We start from the raw sequence: 25228 nt of genomic DNA on the forward strand, positions 1-25228 counted from the left end.
GGTTGATATTTCAAACCTAGATCAACGTCAGTAAACTATGACGATAGGTTGATATTTCAAACCTAGATCAACGTCAGTAAACTATGACGATAGGTTGATATTTCAAACCTAGATCAACGTCAGTAAACTATGACGATAGGTTGATATTTCAAACCTAGATCAACGTCATTAAACTATGACGATAGGTTGATATTTCAAACCTAGATCAACGTCAGTAAACTATGACGATAGGTTGATATTTCAAACCTAGATCAACGTCAGTAAACTATGACGATAGGTTGATATTTCAAACCTAGATCAACGTCAGTAAACTATGACGATAGGTTGATATTTCAAACCTAGATCAACGTCATTAAACTATGACGATAGGTTGATATTTCAAACCTAGATCAACGTCAGTAAACTATGACGATAGGTTGATATTTCAAACCTAGATCAACGTCATTAAACTATGACGATAGGTTGATATTTCAAACCTAGATCAACGTCAGTAAACTATGACGATAGGTTGATATTTCAAACCTAGATCAACGTCAGTAAACTATGACGATAGGTTGATATTTCAAACCTAGATCAACGTCAGTAAACTATGACGATAGGTTGATATTTCAAACCTAGATCAACAGCAAACTATGATTTTTTGTATGAGTGTTCATGTAATTTATTTTCTCGATATGCCATTTGAATATTTTGTAGACGAGGATCAGTCTATTAGGTTTGTGGATTACTCTATGCCTACCAAAGTGTCGTATATTGTAAGTACCTGACACTTGAGTGTAGCCAACGCGTCATATATTATGTTTACTGCAATAGTAGCGTAATTATATATGGAAGATTACGTATATGTATTTTTGTGACAAGACAGCGTCATTGCTGGGTCTTTGTTTCTTATTCGCTACAACACCAGGTTTGATACCAAGGTTAGCGTGTGTCAGTCGTGGGAACGTCACCCTTCTCGCCTGAACAGGGTCATTAATTTGTGTAGAGCCGTCATGCCCTCGGGTACCAACGCTTATCAAGGCGACCCGTCTTGTCTGCCTGCCGTTTTGAGCTTAAAGTCCCGGGCAAGTCGACAGCGAACTGCGGGAGACCGGAGCCACTAACGTACACATGTCTGAGCGTAAAACCTATACGACACACACAGTGATCAAGCTGCGGCAGATAAGCACTGAGACAGGGGGAAAAAGACGAAAAGCAATAACTACGTTTACTGAGTTAAATACAACATTTGTACGGGACATACGTTTTCCCAAAACACATTGACTATATGGACAAAAACCGAAAGTAATTGACATAGACTAGGTCTGGTGTCCTCACGGTAAGGCAGCACGCAATACCCTTAACTGTTCTGGATATAACTAAAATAGATTTATTAATATGATTTTGTGTTACTGTTTCCAAACCATGACATGCAACAAGTCAAATCAAAAAGCATTTGTCAACATTGTCTACCACAGCATGTCTGTCAAGACACCGCGAGTGAAGTCTCTATCCAAAAGTCCTTCTCACGTGAGGTCGCTCTTGCGTAGCTGTCTTTAAGAAGCGGGGCGGTTTTCTGTGGACGATTTGGCTAATTTTGATCGATTGGTCAGTTTCTCTCCAGTAGAGAGGTGCTCACATGTTATCATATTTGTTTTGTTTCTTTCTTTTTTAACAATGAAACGGGACGATTTAATACTGAACAATCATTAAACTGAAGAAAACTCGCCATACATGCACGAAATTCACTTCTCTAATGTAAACTATTGCTCTCTCCTTGCTGTTCAACCACCCTTAACTTTTTTTTTTTACGACGAACCACAACAGTTGTCTTTCTGCCTTCTTTACAAACTACAAAAGAAGTTAAGATAAAGTGACTGTTAACGTATTTTTCCAGTATATTGTTTCCGTGGATGTTCCAAGCAAATGTGGCACAGTCTCTGATGACATGTTTTAACTATCAAAGGCTAAAATATCAATGTACTTATCGGGCATTTAAATTACTTCTGGACACTAAACACAGTATATATGTCAAGTTGTTTAAGTTAGACATACGACTGACTGCTCGTGTGTTTGGTTAAAAATATTTTTAACGAATTTTAGTGTCTTTAAGGAAAACAACGTTGTAAACAAACACTTAAACTGTCTTTATGAATAATGTAGATTTACGGTAAAAACTAATGTTTTTTGTCAACAGCAGTCACTAGTTTACTTGTAAACATGGATATATTGACCGACTTAGCTTATCATAACGGAATGAGTGATGCCATGGCTAACGGCACGAGTACTGGACCACCATCACCGTAACAGCACTCAGTATTTTGACCTCGGCAGGGGTCGGTACGCCCCAAGCCGACCCGGCTTACCTGAAGAGAAGTTACCTCACGTGCGTGCGCTTGACTTCTGTGCTGTCTGATTGCTGGTAGCAGGTAGTTGAAGTTGACCCTCAAAGCACATGAAATATGCCGCATACTTCCTCCATAGGGGTCGGTCTGCATGGTTTTTATATTTCAAATGATATTTCATCAAATTTAACTTACGTTTTCAAAATATCACTGGACTCATTTCAGTTCAAGTGACGATGAACAATAGGAAATTAATTTCAATCTAAAAATGAAATTTTGGTTGTTTTTTTCTTCTTTGAAATTAAATTATTTGACCGAAATACCAAGTTATTGTTTCTTTGTGTAATACATCTCTATCTATATCAATTCGAAATACAAACCTTTTCATTTTTTTATGTAACAAAGAGATAATTTCTGCAGTTGTTTGTACAGTCAGAGAGTCTGTTTTCCTCAAGTAACAAACATTCTTAATTTCTGAATAAACTACTAAGTAAGTGAAAGAGATAGAACAACGTTTGTAAAAGTTGCCATTTCAATTGTCTTAACGGGAACTGTACCCAGAAAGTAATATGAAACTTTCACACATTATTTTATGAATAGTTCATGATGACTAGAAATCCACGTAAAGTAAAAATGTATTCTCAAGACAGTTGGTATAGGTATTAAACCTTTAATTACAATAAGTACAGAACAGGTTGTTAACCAAAAGATGACCTGAGAAGGTCGAAATGTTGTTCTTTCTTTATTCTAATAGAAGTTTTAGTACCCATACCAGCCGTCTTGAGAATACATATTTTATGATGCTTAAGCATAGGATGTGATAATTAGAGAGTTCACTTAGACATAATGCATTTTATGTTTATTAGGTAGTGTTCATACTTATAGACCATTTTCATAATGACTTTCGTTATTATATATATTTTAGAAAGTAATTTTTACATGAATTTTAGTGAAACTTTTATGGTTAACATGTAATAATGTTGAAAGTATTTCGGTCAAGTTCGCTTTGAACCACAGTCCAATAATTACGGTCTTATGGCCCATGTCACGCCTATGCATCTATATAAATCATGTTCATGTTACGGTTGTTTAAAGAAGCATTACTTACGCGCTTATCACTATAAGCCCCATACAGCCGGTGAGGGTAGTTATGCTGACGTATATAAGCTTTATTCACTCTAGTGAGCTGATTCAGTGTAACTCGTATACATTTGTGTATTACAGTGTACAGTACCTTTAATATATTTCTATATTTATTTAATTTGTGTGTATACATGAAAATATGAAAAATAAGCATGGTTAATATTGGGACTTTAATATATGTATCATACTTCGAGTGCTACAACATTATATCTTAACTGTACTTACATGGTACTAAGGCGACCAGAGTACCAAAATTTATATTATCCTATAGAAATCTAAATGAAGTCAGTAAGAAAGGTTCACTTTTTGTTCCCGTCGCACCAAACATGTTCGCCATTTCAGCCGTGGGGGTGTTATAATGTGATGCTCAATCCCACTATTCGTTGGTAAAAGAGTAGCCCAAGAGTTGGCGGTAGGTGGTGATGACTAGTTGCTTTTACTCTAGTCTTACACTGTTAAATTAGGGACGGCTAGCGCAGATAGCCCTCCTGTAGCTTTGGGCGAAATTTAAAAACAAAATAAAACAAAAAATCACTTTTTGTTTGTTATCTGTGTTAACCATCCACAGAAAATACGTGATATAGGGCTCAATATGTTACTTTTTCTGTTCAATAACGTATGATAACTAAGCTTAACATTGCTTGCTTTGATACATATAGGGAAGTTCCACAGCAAGTCATGACAGTGAAAAGTATCGTACTTTGTATTTTTCGTAAAGCTACTTAGACTATCTGGTGTACTCATTCTCAATTTTTGATAAGATAGAAGGCATCTAGTCAGCAGCACTCTACCATTCAACATGTTGGACTGACTATCACGCTTATAACGTACCCACTGTTTAATGTGTATTTGTATGTGTAGGTATTTTGTGGTTTCACTCAGGTTGGAACCCGGTTCGCCAGTTCTGAAATTCAGATCTCTACCAGAGAGTCAATCTTCTCCCTTGTAGAAATTATATATTTATCTTTGGTGGAAAACATCAGGGTCAGTAAGGGTATTTGTAAATGATTTACTAGCAAAACAGACAGAAAAAGTGTACGACGACTCGTAAGCTACCCACGGAAATCAATATTGGAAAAAACCTTCTGTACGACTTGCTGTGTTTTTTCTTTCAGCATTTTTTATTCATTTCTTCTTGAAACATTTATTTTACTTGCAAGGTGACGTTCATGAAATATTTAATGATAGGTCTAAAATCCAGGTTCACATCTGAATAATATTAAAAACCTGAACGTTTAGTTGGTGTCAACCAGATAATTAATTTTGGTACCGTTTGAAATATGAAAGATCTCTTTTAATACTTTTATTATTCTAAGAGGTAGAAGGGTGGTGGTAGCTGAATTATTTCCTAAGGGTGGTATTCCATGATGTTGGCATAAATCCTTTAATTGGTCAATCCGTTATTTTATGTTTGTAAATTTATCATTCTTTAATATAACTTATAGAAATAACACCCACGGTTAAAACAACCAGACAGAACGTCAGTACCTAGTCACGGTATATCTTAGCAGACAGGTGAGGGTGTGTAAATATAAGAAAGTGACGTATTAATGATATCATGGTGTTCGTTCTACGAGCAATATTTAAACGAAGAGTTTATAAACATAATTCAAGTGACACTACAACTGATCAATAAACATCTGGCTTGTTGAAATTACCTACGAATGTAAAAGATATACCACAAGGTGCAAATATAAAAACAGATTGTTTAACAGGTGTTATTATTCGACATCATAATTTGTATGTTTAAATCACCTTAAAGTGACAATAAAAAAATTACGTTTAGCGGTCACTTGGACTAGGACAAAACATATCTCCTCGAATATACAAGAAATGTATGTTGTATACCACTGAAACTTGTATGAACTGTGTCAAAATACTACTCATTATATAGTTGTGTGTTTATGTACGCTTATAATAAAATACATTATTGAAAGTCTTTATTCGTTTCTTCATAGATTAGCACTGCGCTTTCTCAAGGTGTCCAGAAATAATTGGCATTTAAATACTTTTTATAAACCAGTTGTACGCCGAACTGCTTATCGTTTCAGGAGTGTTAGGTTCTCCAGTAGTAGGCGAGTCATAAACAAGCAAACAATATTGCAATTAATGCTCTTAATCATCGTGTATTTTACTTAGAACTGAATTATTTCATCGAAATATTTTGAGCAATGTTTTACAGTGGCCATTTTTTACAGAAAAAAACCCCCATAAAACTACTGAATGTGATGCAATACGTGGACTCCACCGGTAAGTGATCCAAGGACAAAAGTTCTGTATACGTGTTGTGAAGCCTTACGTTACTGACTTGTTTGCAGGGTGGTACGTCTGTGGGTTTACACCACTAGAAACTGGGTTTCGATGGGCAGAGCAAAGGTAGCCCCTTCTTTAGCTTTATGCTTGATAAGAAACAACAACAAATGAAGTTGGTTGGGTGTTTTATGGCGCGAAGCACCTAGGCTATCTGCACAACAACTGAAGTGTACGTTGTAAGCCGCAAAACCAGGAAAAAACTTTTCGATTGACCATAGATACTTTTTGCATTTTAAATCCATGAGGAAACGAAAGAATAAAGACTTGTAGCAGTTAAGAGTATATTTTATTATATTATCCTACTGAGATATTATTTCCTTGTTTATATATATATATATAACTTCTATATCCTGCACAATGGTTATGTAATACCAGTCTCTTACGCAATCACACACGCCCCTAACCAAATGGTCTTCAGTTTTATATGTTTATATATATAAGCACGTGTGTAACTGAGTCTTTGCACGACTGGGTTAGTTATAGCTGGAACCACAGGGAGTTCAGGCGAGTAGCTCCTATCTGCATGTTTAGAATAACAAACAGCTAAATGTCTCTATGTTTTTATTAACACAATTTATGCCTGTATTAGCTTCATAAGTGGGTTTTTGTTTTAGACTAATAATTGGAAATCGAGTTATTTCTTCTTCAAACAAACAGTAACTGTACGACATGCTCGTACTCTGTTGAAAGTCGTTTCCGGAATTTCTACGGCTCGCTCTGGTGATTTCATCAACCACTAATGCAGCCACGATGTATAACGAGCGCAGCTCTCACAGAATGAAGAATTCATCTATGGACGTTTTTTAAATGCTTACTACAAATAAGCTGTAATAGCATTACGTTTGTATATTGTATTCATATTTTAGTTTAAAAGTCTTTTGTTCTTAGAGGTGATAATTATGTCACACATCTTGTAACTATTTATATCAACTGAATTTGTTTAAACAGTCAACTTAGATCCTAAGAGCTATTTCACAGCGGTTTATCACTTAACACCTTATGGAGATAGACCAAAAGAAAGCCTAAAAACATACCATTTATTTATTTATTTGAAAAGAGTACAAAATACTTAAATCTAGGATCTAACGTGTAAGTATTAAATCAGTGATATTTTGTTGGTTGGTGCTATTACGTTAAATACTACCTACAAAAAAGTATAATAAAAACACTCTCCCTAAATAACTTCTAAAAGAAGTAAAACCACAAGAAACCATTTCGTACTTGGACCAGTCCAAAGCTAAATATTAATGGTGTTAAAAAAATTATCTTGAAATATCATTTCATTACGAATTAAAGTTATTTCGTTGTGTAACATTATGTGGTAGAAGAGCAGTAGTGATAGAAGTAAATACTAATATATTTTGCGTAAGACCCTCTCTCCCGTTCTCTTAATATACACACGAGCTATGTTAGTTACATGGTCTTTTTTTTTTTCAAAAGGAATCACAAAATGCAACTGTTCACCAGACAGGAATTACAAAATGCAACTGTTCACCAGACTTTTTAACTAATGTGTTTGATACTTAAGATCTTACAGGCGATTCAGTTTTTATTATATATATGGAAGGCCTGTAAGAGGGCGTTGTCGATTGACAGACAAGACACGGTTCCTGCTTCTGTCATCAGAACATCTTTGTCAGATCAATCAAGATTGGAATCCTGATCTCTACATTATTACTTCAACTAAAAAGCTCGAGATTCGGGCGTGTACCTAATGCGATTTGAACAAAAGATATCCAAAAAGCTGTTTAGCAAGTAAAGTGTATTTTCAAACAGTTTAAAGTAGATCATGCTGTCAGAAATGAACATTCATGCACTGAAAAAAAAACCCAGTCCAGGTTTGGTTTAGGTCAAAACTAATACATCTTTCTCAAATCAGAATTATAACTTAAATAAATAAATAAATAAAGGTGTTTCAGATAGTGCTCGGCTAAACATGATTTTTGTATATGTGATAAAGCTTTTTCGAACATAATTTTGTATCTCAACATACGGGGGCTTCAAATAGAACATAAAGTGGAATAAATATGACTGTGTATGAAAAAAACTGTAAAATGTATTTTCGTTTTAAATTTCTAAATATGTATAATAAATAAACAAGGATTGAAAATCACATGCTGTTCATTACCGTTGTTTGTGAATTTTACGTAGTTCCTATACTTGTCAGAATACAGCTTTAAAATACATTCATTTACTGCACTATACTTGATATTAGGTATTTTTATGTACTGAAATATTGTTGGTATGGTCTGGGTTTGAAAGCAGGTTGAAACCACGGATATTATTTAAAAATATTTCGTTTTTAAAACCGAAATATATGGATTCAAGCGAAACCTTATTAATGTTACGATTATTTTGCTGGAATTATTTTTTTTCGTTGAAGGCGATTAAAGAAAAACGTCCACAGCATAGTCAAACAAGGTGTAAGATTTAAATAACGTTGTTTTACTAACGAAATTTGAGTTTCTCTCTCGGGTTCGTAAGGTTTACAAATATTTTACCTGTGCATATCAATTGTTTTGTTTCTCCCCGAAAGCTTTCAGTGTGAATCATTGTGAAAAACAAAACAATAAAAGCTAGGAACTACTAATTAGAATATGAATTAATGATTAGGGTTAGCGCGATATATTTATTAGACCTCTTGTCTACCTAACACATGTGACTTGTACTAGAGCCTTGCCGAGTTTATAATTTAATGACAAAGAAGCTAGTGTTGTGTCTGGTACTGTTACGTGAAGGAGAGAGATATGTCTTGTTGCATGATCGATTGAACGCATACAAGTTTGTCGCTGAGACTTTTTATCCCATTACTGTGGATGGAAAAGTTTATATTAGACTCACCGATGTATGCTCTTCAGTATTACGATATTGTTGTTTACAACGGATTATGGACAAAGTGTGTATTTAGTGTTAAGTGTAATTATTTTATCCCTAACAGTTTGTTGACTTGATACACATTTAACTTGTTTAAAGTAAATGTTCGAAATTCTCTGACTGTAGGAACTTATAAAATGTAAATGTGTATTTTGAAACAGGAACAGTTTAAAACCTCTTGCACGAGAGGAAGTGCAGATTCACGTGACCTGTGAAGCAACTATTTGTGATCTTTAAATCTAACCATTAAATAGGTGAAATCCAGGCATTACTGGCGTGATTTAGCTGATTAGAGAGAGAGCACTGTAAGTGTTGTAAAAATTAACGAGCCGTGCTGATCTCTGACGTAATGACAGTGCGCTGGTATCAAACGATGCAGCTGGCACTCGATGTCAGATTACGATGATCTATGATCGCTAGACCCGAGTATCTCTATTTCAGAGCAACTCTAACATATCCAGTTAAATTAATGATGTTTTACTGTGTTTACTTACGCAACACCCTGTCTGTTATACATTTCTGATGTGGGTATTGAGACGTAATGTCTACTCAAACCATGAACAACTGGTACGTGTAAGATATGTCGGGTCGCCACTGTCTATTACCGTTTACTTGTCAGGCTTTCGCACAGATTAGAGGTTCTTTGTGAGTTGATAATGGTGTAATGAATGTTGTCTCTTTAAGGGAAGTGACGATAACGCGGATGACAAGAATGTATCTCCACACGTAATCCTCTCGTGACATAACCTTAATTGAATTTAAACTGCGTCTCTGTCCACAAAGAACGCGCTTGTACACGTTGCATTTAGCTTTTGTGGTTACCCATATTACAGATAAGGACGATTAAAGATGCTTTTGTAGTAAATCTGTTTTTGTAGATCTAACGATGTATGGTGGAAACGTATTGACAAATCTTCACGTATTTTACACTACTGTGCACCAGTGACGAACATGTGTGTGTGTTATGCCTATGAAAATACTTATATCTGTTGCACCTTGCATTAGTATATACATCAAAGCTAAGTCAAAGGTGCAACTGTGATACCATATACGAAGGCTCTTCATGTATGCTGCAAATTGAGCTAAGCTCAATGTATAATAATACACACACACATATATATATTTAACTGTTAAACTGATCTCTTAGCTAATGAAATATCTTTTCAACCACATACTTAACTAATTTTGAGATAGTCTCATCTATTGAATAACTTCCATAAGAGTGGGCTTCACAGATTTATACAAATACGAACTCATGTAAGAAGTTAGGTACTTCTTTTAGGAGATTGCAGTATAGAATCATTAAATTAATACTGTTATAAAGAGAAAAAAGAAACGAAGTTTTCTGTAACATCTTATTTGCCACACAAATTTTTCATTTTATCGTATGAACATTTTCCGTATAAATTTCACCCAACGTACTATTCTAGTAGACTTCAAAGGAATAAAATTACTTTAATATGAAATTCTTGTTAATATTGTTGTAAGCTACAAATTTTTCATGCTAATGTTGTAGTTTTTTGTTAACTAGAGGGAACTAATAGTTTTTCATGATGTAATGTAACAGTAAATTCACGTAAACACTAGATACATCTAGAATAAGGGTAGATTATAAAGACGACATTCCGTGAAGTCGAGAGTCGATATATAAAGAAAGTGAATTGAGATGAGAGAGAGTTATTACACTATGCTGTAGTAATAACTTGATTTTTACGTAGGCGTAAACAATTTTACTGCCGTTTGAAAGTGGTTTAAGCTTGTAGAAACGTTTAAAGAAGGAAATAAACTGATTTCCTCTCATGAAGTTTTTATAGAACGTTGATTTTCACCTTATAACTTAAAAAAAACAAACTACAACTAAACAACGACGTCACAATAATATAAAACAACCTAGAAGCATAAACTGTTTATGTAATATTTTCAGGAAGTTCAATCTTTCGTCATAAGATATACCAAAGTTATTTTCTGAGGATAAAGTGATACTTTGGGCTGTTTGTGAGACAATATTGGACAAAAGTATATATAACTTTCGTAGAAAAGAAAGTAGTGTTAAGAAGCCACGTTATTATTAAAGGTATTAACATTCAAATTACTGATTTTATTTTATATTTTTACACGCCACCCAGCGAACTTTACACATTGCATCGTTTATCTTAATATGCATGCTGGTGTGAGAATAAACAAACTAAAGAGTGAGGTTTATTTGTTGTCTTAATATTCATGTTGGTGTGAGATTAAACAAACTACAGATTGAAATGCTTGGTAAACATTTGATAAAATGTTTTTGTTGTTGATATGAATATTCTGTTGGTTGATTAAATTAAAAGTTAAATATTCTAAATATGTGGTATTTTAATAACGGACAGTAACGATTATAAACTACTGACACTAAATAGGGTAACGCTACAGTCAAACCCTAGCGTTAGAGAATAAAATAAAGAAATACTTCAAACACAAACACTTAATAATTGAAATCAGAATGGAAATATTTTATCGCTTATGTTGTTACATGCTTCACCCAGTAATCTGATTCTATGCTTGGGTTCATCAGCACTGTACTTTTATAATTTCTTAGAATATTTTTTGTGGATACGATAGACTGAGCAAGAGAACAGAAAACAATTGAAAAGAAACGATTAATAGTTTCGGAAATAAATTACTGAAAATTATTTATGTTTAGGTAATCTGACAGCCTTTCATCGAACAAAAAAGTAAATTTATCGATTTTATTCTCTGTATTTTTGCTTTATTGATAACATTTACATTAACCATTGTAGGAAAGCACAAATGTAAAACTATCGTCTGTTTCTGCTCGACTTCAGTCAGGGTCCTAACCTTCTTCACCCAACGCCAGTAATCTATATTTATTATTTATTAAAATGTGGTTTAAACGATATTATAACCAAAATCAATTTTCAATATTTTTCTGATTATATTTCAAAATCAACCAGCTTAACCACCTTTCAACTATATAAGTAATTTCTTGATCATTTTACCGCTAGTAGAAAGAGAACTTTACTGAAACAACACCTGTTACTGCGTTAATAATGCATTTCTTTATTTTAATGGGTAGCATGATCGTGTCTAGAAAGTAGCAGACGCTAGGACTGAAAATGTCAGAATCACGCATACAGCCAAAGAACAAATACGTAAAGCAAGTCAGTGCTTCCGACAAACTACGAAAATTACCCGTAATTTACCTACATATAATTATTCTACACAGTAACGTATAGTATATCTTTACCAGCAAAACCACAGGAAATGACTAATATTAAATGCTTCTAAATAGTTCCAAGATTTCTTCCAAAACACCTCGTTTTTTGTTTCCTACGCTTGTATCTGAATAGCTCGTCTAAGCCCAAGTTGATGACTGGGGTGGCTAATTACACACCGTTAGTACATATCGCTTGTTACTATGACAACAACGACAAGTGGGGCAAACTGTTCCGTTTCGAGAGACTTCTCGTTTTCCCTTACTAAACATATTGACTTATGGACATTTGTTTATTTGTTTTTGGTAAACAAGAAGTTCTATATAAATTATCTTTGCTGTGCCTACCACGAGTATCGAAACCAGGGTTTTAACAGTGTAGAACTACAGAATTGCTGGTAAGCGACGGGAGGGTGATGTAACAGTAATAATTTATACATCTTGACCCTTTTTATTTCTTGACCAACATATAAATTAGCACTATGTACTAAAGTTAAATCATAATATGTACGAACTTTCCACAAATATGATTTTTAGGTAAGTTAGTTTAAGCAAAACTAGGTCACGGTACAAGTAAATAAATCCATTGTTGTGGTGCTGAAACCATTAAACATCGTACATTTAAAGTGGAAAAAAATTATTAGATCAAGCGAAGTTTTATTAAATAACAGTTCTATCATTATATGTTTGTAGTTCTAAGAATCACGAGTCAGAGCATAGGAGAATATGTTATAATATGTCAACCACACAACAACTGCCATATGAGACCGAAGAGACCTTTCGCCAATACGAAGGCTAATTTGGAACCAAATGAGTAGAAGGGAGCAAATTGTTCCTTAGTCTTAATAAATAAAATAATTATGAACTCGAATACAGGGTTATATATCTACCTTGAAATGTTATTTTTTTCTTGTTTTGTTCTTAGAAAATAGGTTAGGGTACAAAATGATCTACTAACATTCAAATCAAGCAGTAAACTAAATCAAATTACAGTTTTTACTGCTACGTCTTATTGTAAGAGTAATAATAACATCTAATTAACATAGCAAAAATGAATGTTAAGCTAGTGTAAAAACAAACATAAATCCAAAATAACAAAAACATTTTTCTTGTAAAGATGCCAAACTTGTATTAACGTAGCGCCACCTATGATAACTCAATCAACACGGGAGGTTTATTTATGAGAAAACTATATGGGCCCGGCATGGCCAAGCGTGTTAAGGCGTGCGACTCGTAATCTGAGGGTCGCGGGTTCGCATCCCCGTCGCGTCAAACATGCTCGCCCTTTCAACCGTGGTGGCGTTATAATGTGACGGTCAATCCCATTGGTAAAAGAGTAGCCCAAGAGTTAGCGGTGGGTGGTGATGACTAACTGCCTTCCCTCTTCAAAACAAATGAGAAAACTATATACCATACCGTAAAACCTGTCTAAGCCGGAAACTGCAGAGGGAGAATTGTTTGTTGGTTCGTTTTTAAATTTCGCACAAAGCTAATCGATGGCTATCTGTGCTAGCCGTCCCTAATTTAGCAGTGTAAGACTAGAGGGAAGGCATCTAGTCATCACCACCCACCGCCAACTCTTGGGCTACTCTTTTACCAACGAATAGTGAGATTGACCGTCACATTATAACGCCCCCACGGTTGAAAGGGCGAGCATGTTTGACGCGACGGGGATGCGAACCCGCGACCCTCAGATTACGAGTCGCACGCCTTAACACGCTTGGCCATGCCGGGCCCACACAGGGAGAAAACCTCTACAGGCCGGAAATACCAAAATTTTGTAGCATTATGCTAAGATTTCTGTTTTAGAAGGTCCTGTATTTGGCAGAACCTGCGTAACACGGACGAAAATCTATCTTTCACCTACCCCATCTAAAAACAAGTAGGATTAGAACCTGAGTAAGGCGGAAAAATGTTTTTGATTAATTATTAATTTCTTATTTAATTGATAATGTCTTTAAATATTAATACATTTTTGTTTAATTAATGATTTGTTTAAATATTAATAAATTCTCGGACATTTTGTTACAGTAAGTATTGGTTAAATATGTTCTGTTGTTTTTTTCTGCCGTCATTATTTTTGCAGTTAAATTAGATTCATGATTTGTAGAAATATTTTTGTCTTTTAAGTGCAAAATTCTACTCTTTAAATAATTCTCACGAAAAAAATAAATTCCCATCTTCCTAAATTTTAAAAATTTATGAAAAATTTACTTAATACTCTCATTTATAAAAAAAAAGCTACTAAATATGCATGTAATATTTAATGAATTTAGGATTAGGGAACAAAAAAATAGGAATATTCTACTCTTTCTAGATAATGCAAATTGTCACCCAAAAGTTCAGCTTTCAAATGTTAGTTTAGTCTTTCTACCTCTATGTACAGCATCAGTTCTACAGCCACTAGATAATGGAATTATACAGTGTATAAAATTGAAATACAGAAAATTGATGCTTCAGCATATTATTGCAAACATGGACGACTGTAAGAGAGCATCTGAAGTGACCATGAAAACTGACGTGTTAAATGCAATTGCATTTTTAAGTCATTCAATCAAATGCGTCAAAGATGAATGCGTAATAACGTGCTTTCGAAACTGTAGATTTATTCTTGATAATGGTGGAGATTGTGGAGAAGTTGTTTGTTATGACGATTCTAGTGAAATCCAAACTCTGATTGAGACGATTGATGCAGATGATTCTGTGAACGCGGAAAGTTTTGTGAACGTTCATGAAATTAATTTAAATTCTACAATAGAATCGCAAGATGGTAACAGTGTGAGAGTTTCAGAAGAACAAAATGGAAAAGATACTGAGGAAATAGAAATTCCTACTTCATCTAAAGTGTTAAGTTATATTAACGCTATCAAATTGTATGGAAAAATAAAGGGGGAAAATGAATTTCATGAAAAGGCTGTAGAATTGGCGTTCGCTTTTAACCGCATGAAAAAGCCCATTAGAAAAATGAAACAGTTGAAATTGGACACTTTATTCAAATAAATTTGATTAAGATTTTGTGTACTTATGTATATTTTGAATGTCTATTTTTGTTCTTATTCTAATGAATATAGCATAAACAATATAATAACTTTATTCATAAATGTCTTACTTCCCTTTAATCAAGCGAGTATAACGTTTCGCTCAAAAATTATATATAATTAAGGAAATGCATGTTCACTATGTCTAAGACAGAAAACCTGCTTAAGCCAGAAATTTTACTCGGTCCCGTACAATTCCGCTTTAGACAAGTTTTACTCGAAAAATTATCTGCGTTGTGCCAAGTGTAGGGATCTAGACACGAATTTTAGCGTTATGAGCTCATGTGTAATATGGGAAAACGAAAATTTAGATTATGAAGCACTTTAAAAACGCGTAAATAATTTTAAAGTTTTTTTCTCCAGATTTTCTTCATTGCGATATATATGAGAAATCTGACAAACAACCGCATTCTATATGGGATATAACGAAAAGTAATAGTAATATTCACAATCAAGAGGGAAGCTCATAATTAACTATTTGTTTTCTATTCCTTCTAGATATCGCTTCAATTGACGATAATTTTGTGGAACAATTATTCACTGGCCAGAAAAATAAACGGTAAAACACATTTAGAGTAAATATTTTTTTTTCAGTCTGCTTTTTTTTGTCAAGCTTCTGAAATAACGAGAGTCGCTGTACTGATGACAATAATTTAATCTTAAAGCGATAGAATACAAAATGTATGTCATAATTCGTTATATGAATAAAATGCTGTGGACTGATGAACCTCAGTTACCATTATTTAGAAAACTAAATACTCTTAACTCAGTTTGGTATATAATCACAAAGCACTGTACTGTATACTCTTAGCTCAGCCTGATGTATAATGACAAAGTACTGTACTGTATAGTTTCAGCTCGTTCTTGTATAAAATCACAAAGTACTGAACAATATGCTATTATATAATCACGAAGCACTGTTTATTGTGTTTCTGGCAATTTCCTCGATTTACTTAAAATAGAGAATAATCAGAAGAATATTTGTCTGAATTACCTTTCTTATTATTAAGAGTCCGTTTAGAAGATTGAGGTACAGAAGAAAATTACTACGTTGTGTAATCTCAAAATATTCTACCGCTAGCGTTACATTACTTACTGAAGCGCAAACTGTGGTCCTACTAGGTGAGAAAGAAACAGAACTGCTACCAACGGGTCAAGAACGGTTCTCTACATGATTGTTTCTAAGCTGGATTTGCCAGACGATTCTTGCGTACAGGCGTTGGTAATCGCAGCCTCCCCCCATATTGGTCATAATTCATAACGTAAGTGATATGCGCACCTCCCAGACACCTCGATAATACACCGCATCTGCTGTTGCTTTGTTAAAAATCTTAACATATTCTAGTTTTAATGAACATGTTTGTTTTGTTTGCTTTCAGAATTCAATCAGAAAACATTGAAAATTATATTACACCTCTCTCTACGAAAAAGGAAAACTCAAACCATAGCGTCTGTTACTAAGGTTATTGACTGAAATGAAATGATGATGACTGTATGTAGTTCTACTAATCTGTTTGAAGAACTAAATTCTGCTTTTGAACACTGATAAGCTAGAGTATCTTTGTGGCATTTTTATTGCTCTCTCTGTAACAAAAATGTATTCAAATCGTGTTTTTTTTCAGATAACATAATGTTTAAACTTTCCGCCTACCTGAAAATGTGATCTTAAAGTATCGCTATTTTTAGTTATTTGCCACTATAAACTATTCCTGTATTCTCATTGGTCTATAGGATCTTGACGATTACTAAATTTATCTCGCGAGGTTAGCAGTTCGACAGTCACGTGGGATGATTGAAGCTGTCGTTGTTTGTGTTTTTTACTGTGCGCTGTTCAGCTAGGAGAGGTGACAATATCAGTCAATCTAATTAGTCTTTTGGCAGGAGAGAAATCCTTCCCTTCAAAGTGTCCAGCTGTGTCTTGCTGAAATTTTAGAGAACATATATAGGTTATATCTTAGAGGACATATGTAGGTTATATCTTAGAGAACAGAACATATGTAGGTTATATCTTAGAGCATGTAATTAGGTTTTCAATAAAATTAGTCTTGTTTATATGTAGCTGTTCTTTTTCATTTTATATCAGATTTTTGTTTGAACTCATTTTCATTCACTCTGACTTCTGTTCAATTGTGTTTCGTTTGTTATTTTTGTAATGAGTTAATGCTGCTATTTAAAAAAAGCAGAAAGCTCTAATCTGCCCACCGCGAGTAACGAAACTTGATGCTTTAGCGTTTAATACCTCAGACTTACGTGTAATTGTTGAATTACACTTTTGAATTGTTACTTTTGTTGCAAGATAACTTATGTTCTTAATATTACGTTTCACATAGAATTAGTTACGAATCTAGAGCAAAACTGAAAATGAACCTGCTAATGTGTATAACTAATTAAATATACTCTTCTTACATTTTTACTTAAAAAGATGTGAATGTTTAATCAGTAAGGAGCTTTAGACGGTAAACCTAATCAACTACCACGAATATTTTAGAATTGCGTAAGTTATCTTTAATTTACTGTTTCTATCGGATAACTAAAGCTGTATGCTTCAGTATTCATTTAACTGGTGTTTTCATTAAGCAAGCTGGCAGGACATTTTTTTTTGTGTCAGATTATTTAATTTTCATACCAACACTTAACACACCACTTGAAACCTCATTCATGTAAGATTAACAAACACAATTGGTTACTTCTTAAATATCATTATCACAAGCTGATTACAATAAGCCTTTGTTTTGAATCTATTTTTAAAATCATTATCCATCCTTTTTCCTTATTTTCGTTCAAATCATATAGGTTTCTTCACTAACATATGATTATTGGGGAGCTAACAGTATAGAAAAGAACTAAAATTTATAATTAATGAAGCGAACAATGTATATCAAACATTGTAAAAACAAGAAAACTGAAACCTATTGCTATTAGACTGCATTGAATCACCAGTTATTTTCCTCAGTGTAAACGAATTTTTTTAACTATAAATATTTTACAAAGTTCGGTCAGTTTTGGACATTTACATAAGTCCCATTTCCATATACTAAACAAACTATGCAGAATGATATTGCCAGTGCAAAAATTAATTTAAAATATATATTACAATAATTTCAAACGTTATAATCAATAATATTAAAGAAACTAAGCATATAGAAAGGGTATCATTCATCAACTTTTAACATTTAAAAATATACTTTGGATTTTTTTTCTGAAAATATAGTTAATTCACCAATATTAAAAATACTATAGTATTTTCAGCTTACATAAGCACCAAAATCAAAATTTCTTTTTTATTCTTTCTTTTTTTTTCAGCTAAACAATTTTTGTTTTTTTTAAGGGTGGGAAGGCGGGATCGTCTTCGCTGCACGACACATGCTCTTTCTAAACTGTGGCTACGTGATGTGTCCCTAGAGAGGCACGGCCCATAATAAACCCGAGGAAGCTATGTTAGCTAGCCTAAACCGAGAGTTAAAAGGATAGAAGCAGTCGGTGAATGCTGTTAAAAGTCACATTATTTAACATGTTCCAGACCGAAATGTGTAACTTATGGACATAAAATCATGACAAGCCCTCACATCCTCTCTCCGATCCAACCACACTTTTATATTTTGGAAAAATAAACATTTTTTATTATTACTCTTATTAATTACATTTGAAACTCAATTTTTTTAGTTTCTATTAACATGATTCAAAAATTGTGCTTTCAATTATTATATCTACGCAGTTTATATTAGAATAACAGTTTAAAAATTCTTTAAAAAAACAATACACAATAATCATAATGCACCATCAGGAGTAAGATATCGAAACATGTGGAGTGTATGAAACTATTCCCAGCCTCAACGGAATTTTTCTATTGTATAGCAACTTAGGTTTTTTGTATTTTTGGTTGATGATCTTGTATTTATGATTATTCTATATAATAAATCTTTGTTGTTTTTTAAAAGAATCTTGATTCTGAGTACTTGTACATGCCATTTATGAATATCGAGAGGTTAACAATCTGTTTTTTGGCTTAGTAAATTTCGCCCAAAGCTGTTAACCAATACCTCCTTTCGCCAACTTTGGGGCATTTTTCATAAATACAACAGTAGGATTTGACTATCATTCTTTTAATGCACCTGTATCCCCAAAGTGCGGCCTGCGATTTTATTTTGGCAATAATTGAACGCAAATCACGAATCTTTAAATTTACAGTCAGGAACGTTAACCACTGAGCGGGTTAACGAAAACTCAAGCATTAGAAATGGTCACACTAGGACATAATATTTAAGACCCAACTTGTTTCCATGAAAATAGTAAAATAAATGCACCAATTTATTTATTTTAACACCTAGAAGAAATGCACATAGTTTTCCAGTTTGTTTGAGTGATTTATTTTAGGGAATATATATAAAAATAAGCAAACTTACACTAAGAATTTTATATATAGGTGAATAAATACACTGCATAAAATAATTACAGGATAATGAGGATTTATAATATTCTATCTCTGATGAACCACAACCACTTTTTATCAAATAATTCCATTTATTTCCTCCGAGTTAATTTTTCTCCAAATCGTCGATGTGATATCATTTATCTTTCAGGCTACACTTGTAAATGAGGTTATTTCACATTCTTCCACTTCTCGACATTTCAATATGAGGTATATCGTCGCGGACAGTAAGGGTAACCTGACATCAACGCTGGTTGCTTAAGCTCAATGCTACATGTTGGAAAAGAGAGTTGTTTATGGAGTATTTTCAGTGTCTGCATTTACTTGACAGGATCTGAAAGGCCCGGCATGGCCAGGGTTCAGGCGCTCGACTCGTAATGCGAGGGTCGTGGGTTCGAATCCCCGTCACACCAAACATGCTCGCCCTTTCAGCAGTGGGGTCGTTATAATGTGACGATCAATCCTACTATTCGTTGGTAAAAGAGTAGCTTAAGGTGGGTGGGGATGCCTTCCCTCTAGTGTTACACTGCTAAATTAGGGACGGCTATCGTAGGTAGCCCTCATGTAGCTTTGCGCGAAATTAAAAACTACAAAAACAACAATACAGAATGTGAAGTGTCTCTAGAATACAACCTATACATTTTCGATGGGGTTGAAATCCTGTGAATGTGCAAGCTATTCTATCCAGCCAGTCCCGTGTTCTTCAGATCAGGTGCCAGTGTCTTATATTGGCACTGGTATATAGTAGCACGCAAGGTCGTAGGACGTGGTCTCTTTATTAGTGTAGTACAATAGTTAGGAGTTTACAGGATATATATCGACACATCCACTAATACTCATTCTTTCACCATAAACATCACGTTTCTGTAAAATAAAGGATTGGATCTGTTTCAGTTTCTGTTCAAATGACATACACGTATTATATGGCTACAGAGTAAAACGCAACATAACTGTAAAAATAATATTGCCCTATGTCTTGTATAGGTTCACTAGTCGTTGTAATCTAAGCGTAATTGAACTCAACTAAAGCTTTACATGCAGGCTGAGCCTTGTGAATTCTGTTTCTAATTATTTATACACTAACAAGACATTTATTTGAGGCTTAAAAATTTGATTCACCTTCGAAGCAGATAGATACCTACGATTGATTTGATCTAGAAACGGCAGATGGCGGTCATTTGGTTTTATTGTGAATGATGGGTTACCCAATCCTATTGCCCTAGCAATTGTTTGTTTGCTTGTTTCTTGTTAAGTACAGAGACGCATACTGGACTATTTGTGTTGTGCCACATGGGTATCGAAATCCGGTTTACAGTTTTGGCAACTGGAACAATTACACTATGTGATTGATTCAAAGTGAGAAGTGAGGGAAGACTATGTGAAACCGCTATATACGTATATATGAAGCATATGTTCAATGAAGACTCATTTGCACTTCACTTTCCATCATAGATCATTACGTTCCTGGTGACTGAAATTATTTTATAAAAATGGTTTGACTTATAATTGTTATAATAAGACAAACTCCGACAACGTTTTAGTTGTTTTAAGTATATAAAAAATGCAAATAATATATTATTCCCCAAACAAACCCGGGCCTTGTCCATGTTTTGGGAAAACAAAAAATAAAATTAATTTTCTAAATAGCCAGGTATGGCTAGGAGATTAAGGCACTCGACTCGTGATGCGAGGGTCGAGGGTTCGAATCCCCGTCTAACCAAACATGCTCGCCCTTTCAGCAGTGGGGTCGTTATAATGTTACGGTCAATCCCACTATTCGTTGGTGAAAGAGTAGCTCAAGAGTTGGCGGTGGGTGGTGATGAGTAGCTGCTTTCCTTCTAGTCTTACACTAACTACTAAATTAAGAACGGCTAGCGTAGATAGCTCTCGTGTAGCTTTGCGCGATATTCAAAACAAACAAATCAAACAAACTGATGAATCGTACTTGAAGGGAAAATAAATATCCAAATTATATGTCGTTTAAACTATTGCAAATAGTGGACTCACTGATCTAAATAATGTACTTAGACCAGAATTTTGAAATAATAAGCTTTTAAACAACATTTAAAACGTAAATGTGACCAGATTTTTTTGACATTATATAAATTTTTTTTAAATCTATATATATATAGTTTGTAATAGCTAATTTACATATTTGTTAACCTCTGGTTGAGTTTTCAGAATGATATAGTAAGTTAAAGTGCACGTCCTTTGTTGATGCCACCTTTAGAATGACATCTTGTTTGAATATCCTTAACTTGTGGGAAAGTCAATATGGATGTTTTTCTCAGCTTAATGTCACTTAAACTACCACTATACTTTAGTTATACCTTGTTATTTTTAAATATAATATAACCGTATGGTATTCTTTATGACGACGAAATATTTCAAGAGTTATTTATAAAATAGGGCATCATCAACAATTCGCCCGTCAGAAAATGTAAGAGTGTACATATACTCTTCAAAAAAAGAAACGCAAAAGGGATATTTTTGTTATTTTAAGGAGAAATATATGTAATAACGTTACAAGCTCAGAGTATGTGGTGTTACACGTGTTAAGGCACTGATTGTCAGACCAAAATGACAATAAAAGTTGTGCACTTTGAAAACGGAGGAAAACATCGGATTTTTCGCCAAAAGGCATGCGTGTCCAATAAATTTGTTTGAGAGATCTGCATGTTCTGCAAGTTCAACATGTACAAAATCCCTATAAAAGTGACGGGTTCTTGGTTTCCTTAGCTCAGTGTTAAGCCACCGACACGCAATACAGTTACGCCAAGACTGACTGAAGCACAACGCAACAACGCCATTGGTCGCTTGGAAGCAGGCAAATCTCGATCAGATGTTGCCAGAGCTGTGAATGTCCACCCAAGCACCATCACAAGGCTATGGAATCGTCACCAACAACATGGATCAACTCGTGACTGTCCACGATCTGGCAGACCTCGTGTGGCCACGCCCGCACAAGATCGCAACATCCGGTTACGTCACCTTTGGGATAGGACCACCACTGCGACGCCTACTGCCTCAACTATACCTGGGCTTCGTAGGATTTCCGATCAGACCGTATGCAACCGTCTACGAGATTCTTAGGCCCCATGTGCAACCTATCATGGTGAACGTCAACGACGTTTTTCAACATGACAACGCCCGTTCTCACACAGCCCGACTCGCCACTGTTTTCTTGAGACACCACAACATCAACGTTCTTCCCTGGCCCTCCAGATCACCAGATTTAAACCCCATCGAACATCTTTGGGACGAGTTGGACCGACGTCTGCGACGGCGACAACCTCAACCGCAGACTCTACCTCAGCTTGCAGCAGCTTTGCAGGCTGAGTGGACAGCCATTCCACAGAATGTGATTCGTCATCTCATCGCTTCCATGGGCAGGAGATGCCAAGCAGTTATTGATGCTCACGGGGGGTATATTCGTTATTGACGTTGAGTGACGTTAAACTTCACCTAGTGAGCGTGGACTTCGCCTTTGCAGACTTTGGATGTTCAGCAGTGAATATGCAAAAGTTTCACACATGTCATACAGAACTACCCGGAATAAACTTGTTAACAATGTGTCTCATATTTTGCCTTTTGCGTTTCTTTTTTTGAAGAGTATATATATATCGATAGAATATTACACATTTTATACAATAACATTATTATAATAAAACTAGAACACAAACAAACGTAAAAAAATATATAAATATGGTGAGGGAAAATGCTAATTGTTGTTGAATAATTATTTGAAATGTTAATATGGTTCAGGACAGTTTCTTTATTGTCGTGTTTACATTACTATTTGTAGCATAGGAATGAAAGGAAAGTTTATAGAATTGGTTACAAACTTATTTATGATAATATTATATGTTTATATATATTTTTTTAATTTTACAAGAGCATAATTGAAAAATTATTGTTTCCTAACGTATCTAGTATGTGCTAATGGATCTGTAGCTTAATTCGCTTAGTTTATGTTAATATTATAGGATCATAATGGATTTGATAGCAACGGCTGACGGATATCGCGCCTTACCGCCTACCGCTGTACGTGAGTCAGAGAAGTCTAGGGTGACAAGGGACGAATGTAGCAAGTTCAGATATTTTCTCCAGGGGATAATTTAATGCTAGCTGGTTCAAGAGGTTACGTATCGCGTTTCGTAATGCAAGACGGAAAGTATTTTGGCGTCACCACTGCTTTGTGGGTTGTTTGGAGTTTTTTCTTCTTCATGTTATGGACTTTTTTAGGTACAATTAATGCTTCAATGTTAACGTTTACGCATATATAAAGATATTTCAGATGATCGTCTTTCATTTCTAGGTCCTCGTTTACGAAAGAAGTCTTCGAGAAAGACCCCGGAAGAAAAGCGACCTAGGACCGCTTTTACAACGGATCAACTCGCGCGTTTAAGGAAGGAGTTTCATGAGAACCGGTACTTGACAGAAAAGCGCCGACAGGAATTAGCACGTGAACTCCAGCTAAACGAATCCCAGATTAAAATCTGGTTTCAGAACAAGCGGGCTAAAATAAAAAAGTCCAGTGGTCAGAAAAATCCTTTGGCCTTACAACTAATGGCCCAGGGACTGTACAATCACACCACATTACCCGTCACTAATGATGCTGATGACGATGGTGACTCGAACATTTCCACGTGAGTTTAGAACACAATAAAAAACATAGAGAAAAGAACATTTTTGTATGTTCACTCTGAACGTGTATACACGTATACGATTTATAAGTTGAACGTATTATGTAAATACATATTTTGGCCTTTTTGTATATTTTCGCTTAATTTATTTACCATAGATTCATTCAATATTTTGCTTAAATTTAATAGATTCCCACCAGACAACATGTTTTGTGTGATAGGTTGAGTCCTATACGGTATTGTGTTATCGCAGCGTGTGCAACTAGGTGAATGTACACTTCTTTACGGGCTGCAAGATTTTTTTCTGAAACAATTACTGTAAAAACGAGCCTATTAAAGATAATCTCGTTCTTGTAAAAAACATCATTTGTTTACAATCCATTTTAGTTCTATCATATCCTAACTTTAGACGGCCAAGTAATTAATTATAAATTGACACAAAATTATGAATAAACTATTCATTACTACAGTCATACGATTTGAGAGCAACATGTTAGACGTGGTGAAGTGTCCCACTGCCACTTGAACAATTCTAATTAATTAAAATATGGTATAGGTCATGTAGTATCTTAAATTCTGTACCAGTATTAACTGTACAGTAATACTATGATGCTGACAGTTAAAACATTGTTCCCGGATTTGTGTTTACTGGTTTACTGTAACATTACAAAAGAAATGGACAGATTCCCATATTATACTTTATTTAGCATACCAAATTTTATGGTATATTTAAGATAGCGATCTGAAAATTACTTGGGTAAAAGTTTATAAAACGTTCTTCGTATTAATATAAAAGTGACTAAGTATTCCACAAGCCAGTTTTAATAAACAGTTATAAATAATATGATGGATAATATCATCGGACATTTTTCAGTAGATTTATGCGTACATTTGTAACATTATAATGATAATGCACATTAATATTGTGTATATGTTTATTATTATGCTTGTCTTTGTGATTCATAGTGTATTTCAATGGTTTCTCATCCTCTTAGCATGTTATACCTTTCGCCTACAAAGAAAAAAAAATACAGATATTCGCGAGTATCTCAGTTTAACCACTTCTTTTCTTTTGAGAAAAAAAACAACTCAATTCGTATTCATCAAGAGGTCAGTCATCAATTTAACCCTTTCTCTCCCTTTGAGTAAAAAAATTCATCTGGAGATACATTCATCCAGGATTCAGCCAATCATGAACTTAGTTTGAACATTTCTTTATTGTATGAATCAATCTTGGCCAAGAGGTGTTG

The 25228-nt window shown here is 34.4% G+C and overlaps 1 protein-coding gene across 1 annotated transcript in view; it reads left to right on the forward strand.

Moving 5' to 3' along the window:
* The window catches only part of LOC143232737 (homeobox protein engrailed-like), a 38884-nt gene that overhangs the window by 11123 nt on the left and 2533 nt on the right, over window positions 1-25228 (forward strand). Inside the window, exon 2 of the mRNA XM_076468520.1 lies at window positions 23651-23981. Within this exon, the coding sequence (XP_076324635.1) occupies window positions 23651-23981 (331 nt within the window). The remainder of the gene's footprint in view (window positions 1-23650; window positions 23982-25228) is intronic.

This window comes from Tachypleus tridentatus, chromosome 11 (genome assembly GCF_004210375.1).
Source record: "Tachypleus tridentatus isolate NWPU-2018 chromosome 11, ASM421037v1, whole genome shotgun sequence".
In the NCBI taxonomy this organism is placed as follows: Eukaryota; Metazoa; Arthropoda; class Merostomata; order Xiphosura; family Limulidae; genus Tachypleus; species Tachypleus tridentatus.